Source organism: Populus euphratica, unplaced genomic scaffold (assembly GCF_000495115.2).
Source record: "Populus euphratica unplaced genomic scaffold, PopEup_1.0 scaffold247.1, whole genome shotgun sequence".
NCBI classification, from domain to species: domain Eukaryota; kingdom Viridiplantae; phylum Streptophyta; class Magnoliopsida; order Malpighiales; family Salicaceae; genus Populus; species Populus euphratica.
The window spans coordinates 276179-290770 of NW_011500129.1; the positions used below are offsets into that span (position 1 = coordinate 276179).

General features: G+C 27.8%; 1 protein-coding gene across 1 annotated transcript; it reads left to right on the forward strand.

The window, feature by feature from the left end:
- Positions 1–3675: 3675 nt before the first annotated feature.
- LOC105110348 (transcription factor DIVARICATA-like) lies at positions 3676–6153 on the forward strand. The gene is made up of 2 exons (XM_011005363.1): positions 3676–4965; positions 5323–6153. The coding sequence occupies exons 1-2, from the start codon at positions 4541–4543 to the stop codon at positions 5819–5821; spliced, it is 924 nt and encodes a 307-aa protein (XP_011003665.1). The 5' UTR covers positions 3676–4540; the 3' UTR covers positions 5822–6153.
- Positions 6154–14592: the final 8439 nt, after the last annotated feature.

The window sequence follows — 14592 nt, forward strand, 5'->3', positions numbered from 1 at the left end:
TCTTGGCCTAATTCAGGCTAAGATGTTTTAGTTTTATTATGTTTATTTCGTTCAATAAATTATGTTTTTTGTTTTTGTTTTTTTTCTAAATCTATGTTTTTCCCTTAACATTTAGTTTACTAAAGATGGAACTTTTATTTTGCTGTGGATTGCTTTTTTGTTTTATGGTTATCTTATTCTCATGACTAATGTTATTAGTTTGGAGAGTTAACTCAATTGACTCGAGTATTTCTTTTTCTTTTTTTTTTCAGTTTCATCATCCAAGATCTTCAACATTTGATTTATTATGAAGTAGGTTTTATCATTTATTTTAGTTTATTTTTTATGAGTTATCCTAGTCTCATAACTCGAATCGTAAATTTTGTGAATTAACCACAGTAGACTTAGATCTTTCTATTGTGGTTTTTTTTAGATTGGTTTATTTTTCCAATTTATCATTTAATAATGAGTTTATTATGAACAAAACTTTATAATTTATTTTGATTTGTTTTATTTGGGGTTTTTATTATTTTATTATTTTATAACTTGAGTTATGGATTTGGAAGGTCAATCGAAGTTGACCTGGAACAATCCAATATGTTGTCTCAATATTTAAAAAAAAATGATATCGTCTTGAATTTCATGTAGTCAAACTATATTTTTAGCAGGCATCCAAATTGTCTTTGGGCCCATTGAGTCTATTTGGTCAACTTCCACACGGTTTAAATTTTTTCTACTAGAAAAACGTTAGCTATGCTTTGATATTTCTTTTCATGTTAAAAAATTGATCTGCCTTACAATATAGCACAGACCAATGATCTACTAGTTACTAAATATAAATGTTTAAATTTTAAAATTATGTTTAGATACTTAACATTATGTTTGAAATTTGAATTGTACAATTTTAAGTTAATTTATCTTTGAATTTAAATTGAAATTATAAATGTTAAATTAATGTGTGTGTGTGAACAATACAATTTCAAAACAGTACACCAAAATGTTTTGAAACCAAAATCTATCATTCTAAACAAAAATAAATAAAAAGAATGTCAACCATAGTGGAATCGATAAACTTGGTTTATATATATATATATATATATATATATATTGTTTTTATTGTTTTTATACCCACCCTCCAGAAAGTACACTTTGTGAGCCTAGGTGAGCGAGTAAAACCCCGATTGTCTTAGGTTCTGACAAGAGATACACGCTCTGACTCGAACTCGAGACTTGCTATACAGATTTCAAACCCTTTGTCATCACGCCACGTCCCTTGGGGACTTGGTTTATATAATTGATAACACTTTATATACTAATTCAGAAACACGTGAACTCTGTTAATATAAAGATCTTGAAATATTGCAAGTTTGCCGTTGTAATTTATTTAATGTCCAAAAATGCTTTTATAAGTGAAATATCTCAAGTTTGTCATCATTCTTCTCATGTGTTTCCTCTCCCTTTCTATATGAATGCAAAATCATGTTTTCTCTCTCTTTTCTATGCATAAATGATATTTATAAATGAAATTGGGGTTAATCAAAGTTGTAAGATGAAAAAACTACTTGATTATTTCAACCATTCCAAAATGTTCCTTCCACCATTAATTCTCTGCCTCTCAACGACCTATGACCTAAATGAGCACAACATCAACAATAATTGGCCAAACTGAATCATAATATCTCAAGAAACCATCACTCACATTAACAACACAGCCCCAATAACACATTTACATAGACTAATCACCATAACATAAAACATATCACGTCAAACCTAACCTCATCTTCATCTTTAATCAACCATCAAACCTTAAATCCACAATACCTTAAAAGACACCATCACCAGTTATATTACATAACATTACAATATTTAATAATTTTACCGATAAATTTTTTCCATCAGCTTGTGATTACCATTCTACCAGTAAAAATTTTATTGACTAATTCACCAACAAAAGGCATCCATCAATATAATGTTTGTCGGTAATTCCATCATTTATTGTTAATTCTATTAGTAAAAAAAATAAAATCAATGATTTTATAGATATAAAATGCTATGGGCTTTGCAACCTGTGACCCATCAAAAGACAAACCATATTTTTACAGTTACAAAACAAAGATAAATCAATTTTAGCTTTGATATTATCCTTTATCTTATCCTTCACGTCCATGACCATATTGAAAATGTTTTTAAACACGTTCTTTTCTATATACATGAAGTCGAAGTTATGACAAAGAATATTGGTCTTCCAATAAGAAAGCTTCTAGAAAATACTTTGTTTTACCTAGTTGTGGGTTAAACCAAAATCAAGAAACTTCTGTTTATTGGACTAGAAACCAAACACAACATCACCATACTATGACACCACATCATACAATTCTTCACCAAAAAGATGCGAAGATGCAACATCCTTTTCAACTTTGCCAACAAAAAAAAATCTTTTTTATTCTTTCTATACTTATGATTTGTTGGCTAGAAATGTCAATGGCTGTTAAAAAAAGATGTTTCATCCTGTTTATTTGCGTGAATTGGTGTTTCTAAATTATTTTAATGTGATGATATCAAAAATATTTTAAAAAAATTAAAAAAATATATTATTTTGATATATTTTCATATAAAAAATATTTTAAAAGGCTTATGTTATCATTATCTCAAACACCCCTTGAAACTACTATATTCATAATCTTATTTTTACAAATAGGGTTGAATCTAGTTTGCACTTGCCACTTTTATATAATAAATATTTATTATTATATCCTAAGGTGTTGACTTATAAATCAACCCGTGAATTATAAAAACAAATCCATAAAGAAACCCTATAAATACAGTCAAAAATTCAATTCTACACATAAAATCCAATTTTGGTAAAATGATACAGAGCTTTAAATTATATTATGATAAAATTGGAATCCATATTGGAGCCTTGGTTGTTAATGGCTCAATTGGCCCATTATATACATATAAGGAATCAAATTATTAATGAATGAACTAAACTAGTTACGGTAATGAATTATACAAGCACTTCCTTTTATTCATAAACATTTAATTTAGGTAATGTATAGATTTAAGTGATTGTGATAATGTTTTTTATTTATATAAAATTTTAATTTAAAAAATATATATAAAAATAAAATTCAAAGATTTTTTTGTAAAAAAATAAACTTTCAAACACCTCTAGGAGTATAGTTATAATTATTTTTTAAAATGTTTTTTTAGAATTATATTAAAATTATATTTTTTTATTATATAAAAATTATTTTTGAAACTATTATATTAAAATGGTTTAAAAATATAAAAAATTATTTTAAATAACAAATATTTTAAATTTTAAAAAAATATAATTTATACGGCATCTCATTCTTAATGAGATTCTTAATCTTGTAATAAAAGATTGTTTACTGTATCTCATGTAAAAAAGATTGTTGAACTGTCTCAAAAGTAAAAGGATTGTTGTTAGAAGTTGGCTTTGGCCCCAAGGGAAGAAAACAACTCTTGATTTCGTGTGTGTGTGTGTCTATATATATATATATATATATATATAAGTAGAAAAGTTGATTAGCTTCTCTTTACTAAATAAACGCATCTTTCTTCCAGCTAGACGTCAACATCGAGAAAGCGGATACACTTTAGTGTACCGAAATTACTAGAAAACCCATACTCCCCTTATTCCACCACCTAGCCAATCACAGCTTATCCTTGTCAGTTCTCAACTTGGTCGGGCCACTCTTCCTCTTCTAACAAATTTTATCAAGGGAGGAAACTTTGCTCAGCTGCAACGCCTACGAACACCAAACCCACCAATCACAACGCAACACCCTTAACCACTTCACACTCTCTTCTCTTTGCTCATTTCTGTTTCCACGGATCCTCTTTTTGCAATTAGCAGTAGCAAGAAAGAGTTGGCATGCTTGAGTTCTCTCAGGCACCACCATTTTCTTTTTTCAAGCCTTTTAGCTTATAGTGAGGGAAAAAAGAATAAAGCTAGCAAAGCACCAGTTTTTCTTCCTTTTTGGCCATTTTCTCCACTAATTCTAGAGGGCATCTTTCTTTTCTCTGTTTTTTCCTCAATTGGGTCTTTTTGGTTTTTGCTATTGCTCACTTTTAGTATCTTTTAAACCAAAGTCTTAATCCCATTTTTTTTGGGTTTAAAGTTTGAACTTCGAAGTTTCAAGATTTATGGTTAAGAATATTGTTTTCGTTTTTGAAATTTGAAAAGGTTTTTTCTTTTTCTTTCTTGAAATTGTTGTGGTTTGGTACTTGGGTTTATTAATGGAATAAATATTAGGATCTGGATATTGTTATTGCTTCAAGAATTTTCCTTGGGTTTTGGAAAGTTGCAAACTTTTCAAGATTCCTCAATTTGTAAAAAAGAAGGTTTCTCAAGATTCTAATCTAATGGCTATTTGATCATAAAATTCTCCACTTCTCTGCATTTCCCATTTGGTCATTCTCTCTCTCTTTGAATTCAAAGAGAGAGAGGAAAACCGAGTGAGTGTGCCTCTTTTATGTTTTTATAAATCATCTCTTCTTTGGCTTTGATTGTACACTGTGACTGCTTACAACTATGAATCGGGGCATTGGAATCCTGTCTCCGGCCTCGTATTTACAGAATTCAAACTGGTTTTTTCACGAAAGCGGGGGAACAAAATGGACCCCTGAAGAGAACAAGCAGTTTGAGAATGCTTTGGCTTTGCATGACAAGGATACGCCTGATCGGTGGCTGAAGGTGGCAGCCATGATTCCAGGCAAGACTGTAGGTGATGTCATCAAACAGTACAGGGAATTGGAGGAAGATGTTAGTGATATAGAGGCAGGACTCATCCCAATTCCTGGATATAATAGTGATTGTTTCACATTAGAGTGGGTGAGTAATCATGGGTATGAAGAGTTGGAGCAATTTTATAGTCCTGGAGGTAAGAGGGGCACGGCGACTCGGCCTTCTGAGCAGGAAAGGAAGAAAGGTGTGCCATGGACAGAGGAGGAGCACAGGTAAATTACATTTCTTAGATTGTAATGCTATTGTCTCTTCCTTTTAATTTTGCGACAGTGATAGTTAATAAAACTTGTTCTTTTTCTGTGTTGTTTTGTTCTGGAATTGAGTTGTCATTTGCCATCTTGCTGAGGTAATTGAGAGGAGATTAATGACTAACTTTGCATTTTAGCTTATGATTGACCTAAGCGTATTCTTCTCTATAAATCTTTATAGCGAAATTCAACATTTTGAAGATGTCAATCTGCTGTAGAATTGTTTAAGCCTTGCTTTCCTAAAGATATTTCTTTCATCTACCAATGTACTTTTCATGTGTTTTGGTGTCTTATGTTGAAGATACTTGACATAAACTGCAGGCAGTTTCTTTTGGGTCTTCAAAAGTATGGTAAGGGGGATTGGAGAAATATCTCCCGCAATTATGTGACTACTAGGACGCCAACGCAGGTGGCTAGCCATGCACAAAAGTATTTTATTAGGCAAAGTACTGGAGGGAAGGACAAGAGGAGATCTAGTATCCATGATATCACTACTGTCAATCTTCCAGATGCCAGATCTCCATCACCAGAAAATAGAAATCCATCATCTCCAGGTCATTCAACCTCAACCAAGCAATCTCAGGCACCACCAATAACAACTGGCATGGTTAAAGAGCTATTTGACTGGAAACCCCAAAATGAAGGAACAGCCACAGTTTTCAATCCAGCAAATGGCAATTTGTTGATGGCACCTATCTGTGGGATGTCCTCATATGGACCCAAGCTCCAGGAGCAAAATCTGCTTGGAGGAACACTTCCAGGATATCAGTTCGGTCCTTACAATTTGATTTTTCAGATGCAATCAATGCAGCATCACTAAGGTCATAAGATGAAGTGGAGAATTTAGGGCTCTGAAGGCATTGATATGGTATATGTTATACAGTATGTTGGGTAGCTTTGTCTTTCCTCAATCATGGTTTATTGTGAATATGTCAATGAGGGCTCAAGTTAGTCCATATTTAATGGACTCTTACAGAACAATCACTTGGCTTACGCTGTGATTTTGCATTCAAATCTAATCATCGAACCAAAAGGAAGCTCGTTTATGTGAAGCTTGCCTTGTTATTACCTGTGAATATCCTGTTTGTGTTTGGAATTAAATTATTGTCGCAAGGTTTGGAACTTGATGATGGTCGCAAGGGACTTTCTATTTGTTCTTTGTGTTTTGAATAATGAAATTTGCATAAGAATCATACTGAATTGTCCTTGAGCATGAAAGGGTAATGGCTAGATGGGGTATTCTTCAATTATTGAGTTGCTGGTTTGACATGCATGATGCAGCATCCTAGTTCACATGGTGGATGAAGTACAATCTGAAGTATGAAGAATTGGATTGAAAAAGTCTGTCTGCTCAAGAAAAATAAAACAAAACTCAGAATGGTTTCTGATGTGTTCGGTATTCAGACTATGTCACCTGTGATATTGTTTTGTGCACTTGTAATATTCCTTTGATCAAAGTAAGCAGCAGTTTTCTTGTACAAATCCTCTGTCCAAATTTGCTTTGATCACATATCAGATTTTTTATCCCTTTCAAATATCATTCCTTTCTTGATGCCTTTATGCATTCGATTCGATTAGATGAATGAATTTGACAATGGAATCTTGACTGAAGCTTGAGAGTAAGGGCCACTGGGTCAAGAATCCAATGCTTTCATTCTCTTTCCATTGCACTTTGTTCTGTTCATGAGGATCGACAGTGTTCTTCTTTTCACTTTGGTTCAATAATGAGATAGCAAAGTTAAGTGGCAGAAGATCCTACAAGATGTTTTAGTGACTGACTGTGCCATTGAATTCCATATGCTTTCTTGTGTTGTTTTGCAGAGATACCTTTCAAAGGCTAATGTCAATCGTGCCGAAGACTAGTGCATTATTTTTGCATCTCCTTCAAGCAAGTAATCAATCAATGGGTTGGTTCTCTGTTTCTTGAATGTGAAAATTTTGATTTGACTGCTCATTAAAAGAGAATCTAACTAAGCACTTAGGTGGGTTTAGAAATTTAACCCTTAATTTAATCACGGTAAGATTATATAAATCCCTTCCATGCCAAAAAAAAAAAAAAATTGCTCTTGAAGAAATACTCATCCGAAGAGGGATGGTATAATGGGTTTCATTTCGTATGATTTTTATAAATTAATTTAATTTGTTTCTTACTTTCTTATTTAAATAAAAGCCATGTCTATGTATGCTTAATTAATTTTTTTTTACTTAAATAACAAAATTTTTATAAATTTGAGTTAAAATTTTGCTTTAATAAACCGTGAAAATCATAACTTTTGTCTGAAGAATTCTAACTTGTATTATTTTTTCTTCAAAAGGTTTATTTCAGGTTTTTTTTACCGAACATTTTTATAAAAAAACAACTTTTGAATAATAGTTCACAAAATCTAAAAAAATATTAAATTAATAGTTTTTATATTCTTGGGTAATCTTGATATATCAATATCAAAAATTTTAAAAAATATATGAAAAAACATATTTTTATATATTTTTAATTAAAATTATTTTTAAAAAGCACAACACAAGACATAACACGTATAAAATTTTCATTTTTTATTTGATAAATTCTGTTTATTTTTATGTTTCAAAAGTTTTTTTAAAAAAAAAATTAACTTAAAATTTTTATTTTTTAAATTATTTTATTTATTTTTATGTTTCAGAAGTATTTTAAAAAAAAAAGTTAAAATTTTTTTACTTAAAATTTTTATTTTTTAAATTATTTTAATAAATTAATATTAAAAATAACTTTTAAAAAAAAACTACAATTACACTTCTAAAACAGTTCAATAGATTAGCCATGCTGAAACCTAAATTATCAGACCCTTGCATAAAATCTGACATAACCCATCCCCTCATGTTGCCGTACAAGCAAAGACAATGAGTATTTGCCAAACGCATTTTTAAGCAACGGGGACAGTTTTGGTAACCATTCGGATGGCTTTCCACCGTCTGCTTTCACTGAATTTGACACAGCCATTGTTTGTCAGTGTTTTCTAAAATAATTTTATATTTTTAAATCATATTAATTTGTTAATATTACTTAATTTATTTTTAAATAAAAAATATTTTAAAAATTAACTAGTAGTCCCTTCCAAAAAGCTTTGTATCTTCTTCCCCTGTTCTTATTGCTTTTATAAGACGAAGAAATTTCTTAAAAATGTCAGTCTACATCAGGGAAAATCAAATTTTCAGACACAGTTGAACTTGCTATTCCTGTTCTGTTTGGTTTTATTTGGGATTGGTGGTTATAGTTATGATTTAAAATATTTTTAATTTACAATAATATTTTTTTATTTTTTAATAATTATTCTTTCGTCTCCTCGCTTTCGTTGCTGCTGATCGTTGGCACTGACATTGATGGTGTTTATGCGAACCTCCATGAAAAGCAAGCCTGCTGCTCCCATCAGGTATCGCTTTGCACCTCCTACTCATGGTGCCCCCGCAGGACCCCAAAAATTCAAGGCAGCATAAGCAATATAAAACTCTGCGAGACTTTTTCCCTACTTTCTCTCCAAAAGCAAAGCTTTTTCTGCAAGTTGCGTAGAGGAGCACTTTGGATATTTCATTCTCATCATGTTATAACCAATCCGATGGTCTAAAGCTCAAACCACACACCTTGTCTATCTCTTGCTTATTGTTTGGTTGATGTTCCAAGAAAGAAATAATATAACATAAATATATTTAGTTCAATAAATATAAATAAAGTCAAATATATAAAAATAAATTTATCCTTCAAATAATTTTGAAGTTAGTTTCTGTATTTTCAAAATATAAGGTATAAAAATATATATTTCTATGGAAAATAATTATTATTTTTCTATTACTAAAATATTCTTATAAAAAAACTCTTAATTCTAAAATTATTTAATTAAGGTATATAAAAAAAAAATAATAATTATTATAATCAACATAAGAGTTATTGAGTTTAATTAAGGTATATAAAAATAAAAATAAAAATTATTATAATCAACATAAGAGTTATTGATTTAGGATAAGTCTTAGATCATGGGTTAAAAGGGTCAACCCAAGTTAATCTCATGCTTTTAAAAAAAAAAAAGATCAAAATGATATTGTTTACTTTTTTTATAAAAAAAAAAAGATCAAAATGATATTGTTTTGAGAAAAAAAATCAAAATAACTTTTTATATGGGTTTTACTCTGGGGGTCATGAATGAGGAGGGTCAACCTAAGTTCACTTCATGTTTTAAAAAAAAAAATTGATTAAAATAACATTGTTTTTAAAAAAAAATTCAAAATTCAAAATATTTTTTATGTGGTTTTGACCTTGGGTTGACCAGGTCATGGGTTTATCCAAGTTTTCTACTATGTTAGGTCAGGTCAGGTCAATCCGGATTTTATAATTTGAATTATTATAATATTATTGATTTTAACACTTTACATAAACAAAAAAAACACTAATTATTTTTTAAATATGTAAATTTAATAAAAAAACATATTAAAAGTAAAAGATTTTTTTATATTTTATCCTATTCACTATTAATTAAAAAAGATATAGAAATAATCACCTTGTCTTGTACAATCATACATAATTCTATTTTCATCTCATATTTTGACTTGTTTTTATTATCTATATTATCTCTATCTCTTACAACAATCAAAAGCTATATTCAAGGACAACATAGGCCTTGGTTTCACAACAACATTCTATTCTTCTCCCAAATGCTAGTATCTAATATATAGACTCCTTTAAGCTTCTTCAAATAGTTTTCTTTTTTTTATTTTCTAGTGGTCATGTTTGGTTACCATCATAGAAAAAAAAAAATAGTTCATTTTATCTTCATACCTATGTCTTTTCAATTAAACAATTTTTATTTCTTTTGTAGTTGTAATCCATGTCCCAAGACCTTAATCGAACACAACTTTATGTATCCCATGGAATAAAATACCGAGGATGACTCCACCATGGAGTCTTTTGATGCGTATAACAAATTACATACATAAAAAAACAAATTTTATATATACATGCATTACATATTAATGTACAGGAAAAACAAAACATCATGAAACACAAAACCATGGGCTATTGCATCATCAAATTATAAACTTTAGTGAAAAGGTGGTGGTTGGGAAATTAATGCGAATACATACCAAAGACAATAATTTGAATTATGATATGCTTGATTAGAGTATGCAATGCAAGGATGAGATTCCTCGTGTACCTTCCCTTTGGAACAAATTAATTTTTATACTAATAAACATTTGCTAGACTTTTTGGTCCACTATGCAACCAACCATGGAGGCTTAGAGTCTTCAAAGCATTCTTCAACCATATATAATTTTCAAAAAGCCCTTCAACCTTCATTAGTGGTTTTCCGAGGACTCACTTTCTCCTAAAATTTTCGATTTCTTTCTTGTAATTAAACATGAAGGATCAAAATAACTCAACGAGGAATTAACTACTTTCGCTCCAAATTAAAACTATAGGGTTAATGTAATTGAGTCATTAAACTAGAGGTGTCTTATATATATATATATATATATATATATATAGGTAGGTAGGTAGAGAGAGAGAGAGAGAGAGAGAGAGAGAGTCAACTTTCTATAGATAATTCTTAGAAGGCTTGACTAAGAGAATAAATAGTGGAAATCATGTAGCAAGATTGCGGTCAAGTAGTAGTTATTTTAAAGGGGCTGAGGTACAATATAAGTCATAATTCCCATCATTACAACCCGTGATGGCTTAAAAAAAGTAAACCCACCAGAAGAACAACGAAGTACGCACTGACGAATTGTTTTCTAGTCCAGCATCCAATCAGACCTTCACTTCATCACATAAAAAAGCTATGAATGAAAGCTACTATTTGTCATTCCATTTCCAGCCATCAATAATTATGTGAAAAGAAGAGTGGGAAAAGACATTCCAACCACGAAAGCTGACATTTTCATGGCATCTATTGGTTTGTCTTGTAATGCTCCCAGTACAGTCCATGTTACAATGAATTCCCTAATGACATGACACTCTATAATGCCTTGATGACATGAATTCATATTCTTCTTTTGTATTGGGTGATTTGGTAAGTGATATTTTTAAAGTGTTTATTTTAATTAAAAATATATTAAAATAATTATTTTAATTTAGTTTTTATATTATCATATTAAAATCATCAATATATATATATATAAATATCATTTTAATATTTTTTCAATTAAAAAAATAAATAATTTAAAAAGCGGAAGCTAATATATTGCGAAACATTTCATTAAAAAAGAAAAAAATAATAGAAATTCATTAAGAAGAATAGGAAAACACAAAGTTGATAGAAAAATATTAAACACAAAGGATGGAATGAGAAAGAAAAAAAATGATTAGACCATAAAAATAAATGTTGCCCTCGACTTCTTTTTCATAGGAAAAACCTTTCTCATGTATCAATCCTGTTAGCAAAAATGGTATCATCCACTTCAAAGAAAAGACAAGCCTTAGCTACTAAAATTTAGATTTTTATTAAAAATATGTTTGGATAAAAATGAAAGGTTATGATATAAAAAAATCAAAATTAAAAAGAAAAAGGTTAAAAGAGGGGTTTTGTTCTGCACAAAATATCATTCACACATATAAAAATATTTCAGTGCTTGGTAAATAATAATGTAAAAATATAATAATTTAAAGATAATAATGATGAAAATGATGGTGACAATAACAATGAGACGGTTTGATGGTTGTTAAAATAGTTTAATTATATTGTAAGCTAAATATTAATTATAAAGTATTTTATGAAATTTTATGAGTTGAAAATATTTTTTAATAAATTGAATTAAGTTTATAAGTTAATTATAAAATATTTTATAGTGATCAATTTTTCTATTAAATATTTTACAGAAAACAAACACAAAAAATATAAAATAAATTTTTATTAAATATTTTATTCAAAACAAACACTCTTAAATGGCTGATATTTAGTATCATTTGAGATTTTTTAAGTGATTAGAAAATAGTTTAGGATGTTAATCTTATGCACCTTACTCAAACAAAGTTAATTTTTTTTTATCTTAAGTTAATAAAAAAAAAACAAAGTTAATTTTTAATTTAAGAGGAGGTGGATAAAAACTTATAAATAGTAAAATTTTGAAGATTTGTGTTACTTTATCTTAAGTTAATTAAAATGAATTAATTAATTATTCTAGTCTGAGAAATTCTTTAAATAGGCATGTAATCAATGTTAAATAAGTATTTACCTACTAAACTTTTTAAAAGACCCAAAGTGCCACACACTCTCTTTCCTTTTCAAAATACCGAATCCCTCCAAATTTCAAAACAAAAAAAATTGCCTTTATCTAATCTCTCGTCACAAATTCCCTTTAATGGTAGATTTTACTAAAAAGAAATGGTGTTCTATTTCTATAATAGATGTGGTGTTGTTAAAACATGGATTTAAAACATGTTAAAAATATGATAGTTATTGTATTTTAAAGTGTTTTTATTTAAAAAATATATTAAATTAATTATTTTTAATAAAATAAAATAAAATAAAATTTAAAATTTTTGAAAAATATTATTCGACTACACTCCCAAACATATTTTTAATAATTTTTAATGGTGATGCTGTATTATGATTTAATTGATACTCAAATAAAAAAAATCAAACAATAAACATCGTGTTATTGAATTGTCCAATCAATAGCTAGCACTTGGCATGATCCAGATAGAGAAGATTATTACCTTTGCCAATGTTAGACATAACCAATATTCTTATATATTGTTTATTTGCTGGAAAATAGTTTTCTTTTAAAAAATAGATTCCTAGAAAGTAAATTATTTTTCAATTTTTGCTAGTATCATGAAAAATAAATTAAAAAATACTTTACAGTGTTTGGTTATGTTATGAAAAATAAGCTGGAAAATAACTTATTAATATTTTTTCAAGTGTATAAATATAATAAGAAACAAATCTTACAAATTTAAAAGTTGAATAAGAATGAAATTAAAAAAAAAAGTCTAATTTCATAAATTATCTCAAATAAAATAAATAACAATCAAACTAATGGGGATCAAATCTAATACATAAAAAACTTATAATAATTATAATTATAATTTTATAAATTATTTCAAATAAAATAAGTAACAATCAAAAGAATAAGGACCAAATTTGATAGATAAAAAATTTTAATTAATAAAAAAAAATAAATAAAAATCATAAAAATAAGGACCAAAGTTAATATAAAAATAAAATTAAAACAAATTCTAAAAGATGAAATTGAAAGAAAAAAAGATTCAAAATAAAATATATAGCAATTAAAAGTTTAATTATCAAATTTATTATAATCAATAAATAATATGATATTTCTAAAATTTTCATAATTTCTAAAAAATATTTTCCGTTCAAAATAAAAGGAAAACACTTTTCTAGAAACCACGCTAAATTTTTCTTTGATTGAAAAATATTTTTTATTAGTTAATTTTTTTAATAATAAACAAACATAAGAAAATTTAAAAAATACTTTTTAAAAAACTATTTTTCACCAAATAAACAAGACCTTAATTTTTAAATAAATGGATTGTGATGATCTTGTGATAAACTAGCTAGAAATCTTTTTATTCATCCATGTGCACAAGATCTTCTTGTTTATTAATTGTATATTGATTCAAAACCCTTTTAACTTTAGTTTATTTGTTTTACTTGGATGCTACAAATTATCTTAATTAAAGATTTTCTAGTTAGAAACTGACTTCAAGACTGGATGTTTTTTATCCTTTCTTGTAGAACTAGTAGTCTTGTTCTTAAAATCAGTATTTAGAAAGAACTTTCTCATTAATTATAATTCTTTGGTCCAACCTGTATTAATTACAAGTTTTCTCATGTTTCCTCCGCAATTTATCTTCTTTTTCTTCCCCTTCTTCTTTTGCAATTTAATTTCATCTCTTAATTAGCTTACATTTTATTGTCAAATACATATTTTCTTTACAATCTTTTTATAGTTTTATTTACGTGCTTTATTTACAAATTTTTAATTTATTTATTGCTTCCTTATAATTTCACGATCTAGGATTTATAATCCATTACTCAATTAAACCTTAAACCTTATGTTTAGTGTTGTATTTGGATTTTATAGTTTAATTCAAACACTATATAGATGCTCTTCATATAAATAATCATTGCTTGTAATTGGATTAATCCCTAATCCACACTTGTTTGAACTTATTTGGTTCTAGATTTTGATAGAGCCCATATAATTACTTGATTGTAAAAAAAAAAAAACCTAGCAAAATTTATAAACCTGAGTTAATTTTTTAAATTTATAATCCTTGAAATTCTAGACTCATGCTTAATGAAGAAGTTGAATTATTAACAAATTAAATCTTGGATCATGAAATCATAAAAAAAAAAGATCAATCTATAAAAAATTTCAAATAAAAAAACATAGTAAATAAAATAACGAAGATTAAATTAGAAGAAAAAAACCTTAAACAAATGAAATCGTAAAAAAATAAATTTTAAAAAATAATCTCAAATGAAACAAAAATTAATTAAAAAAATAAAAATTAAATCTAAAAAAAATATTGAAGGAAATAAAATAATAATTATAAAAATTTTATAAATTATTTTAAATAAAATCAAATTAAATCAAATTCTA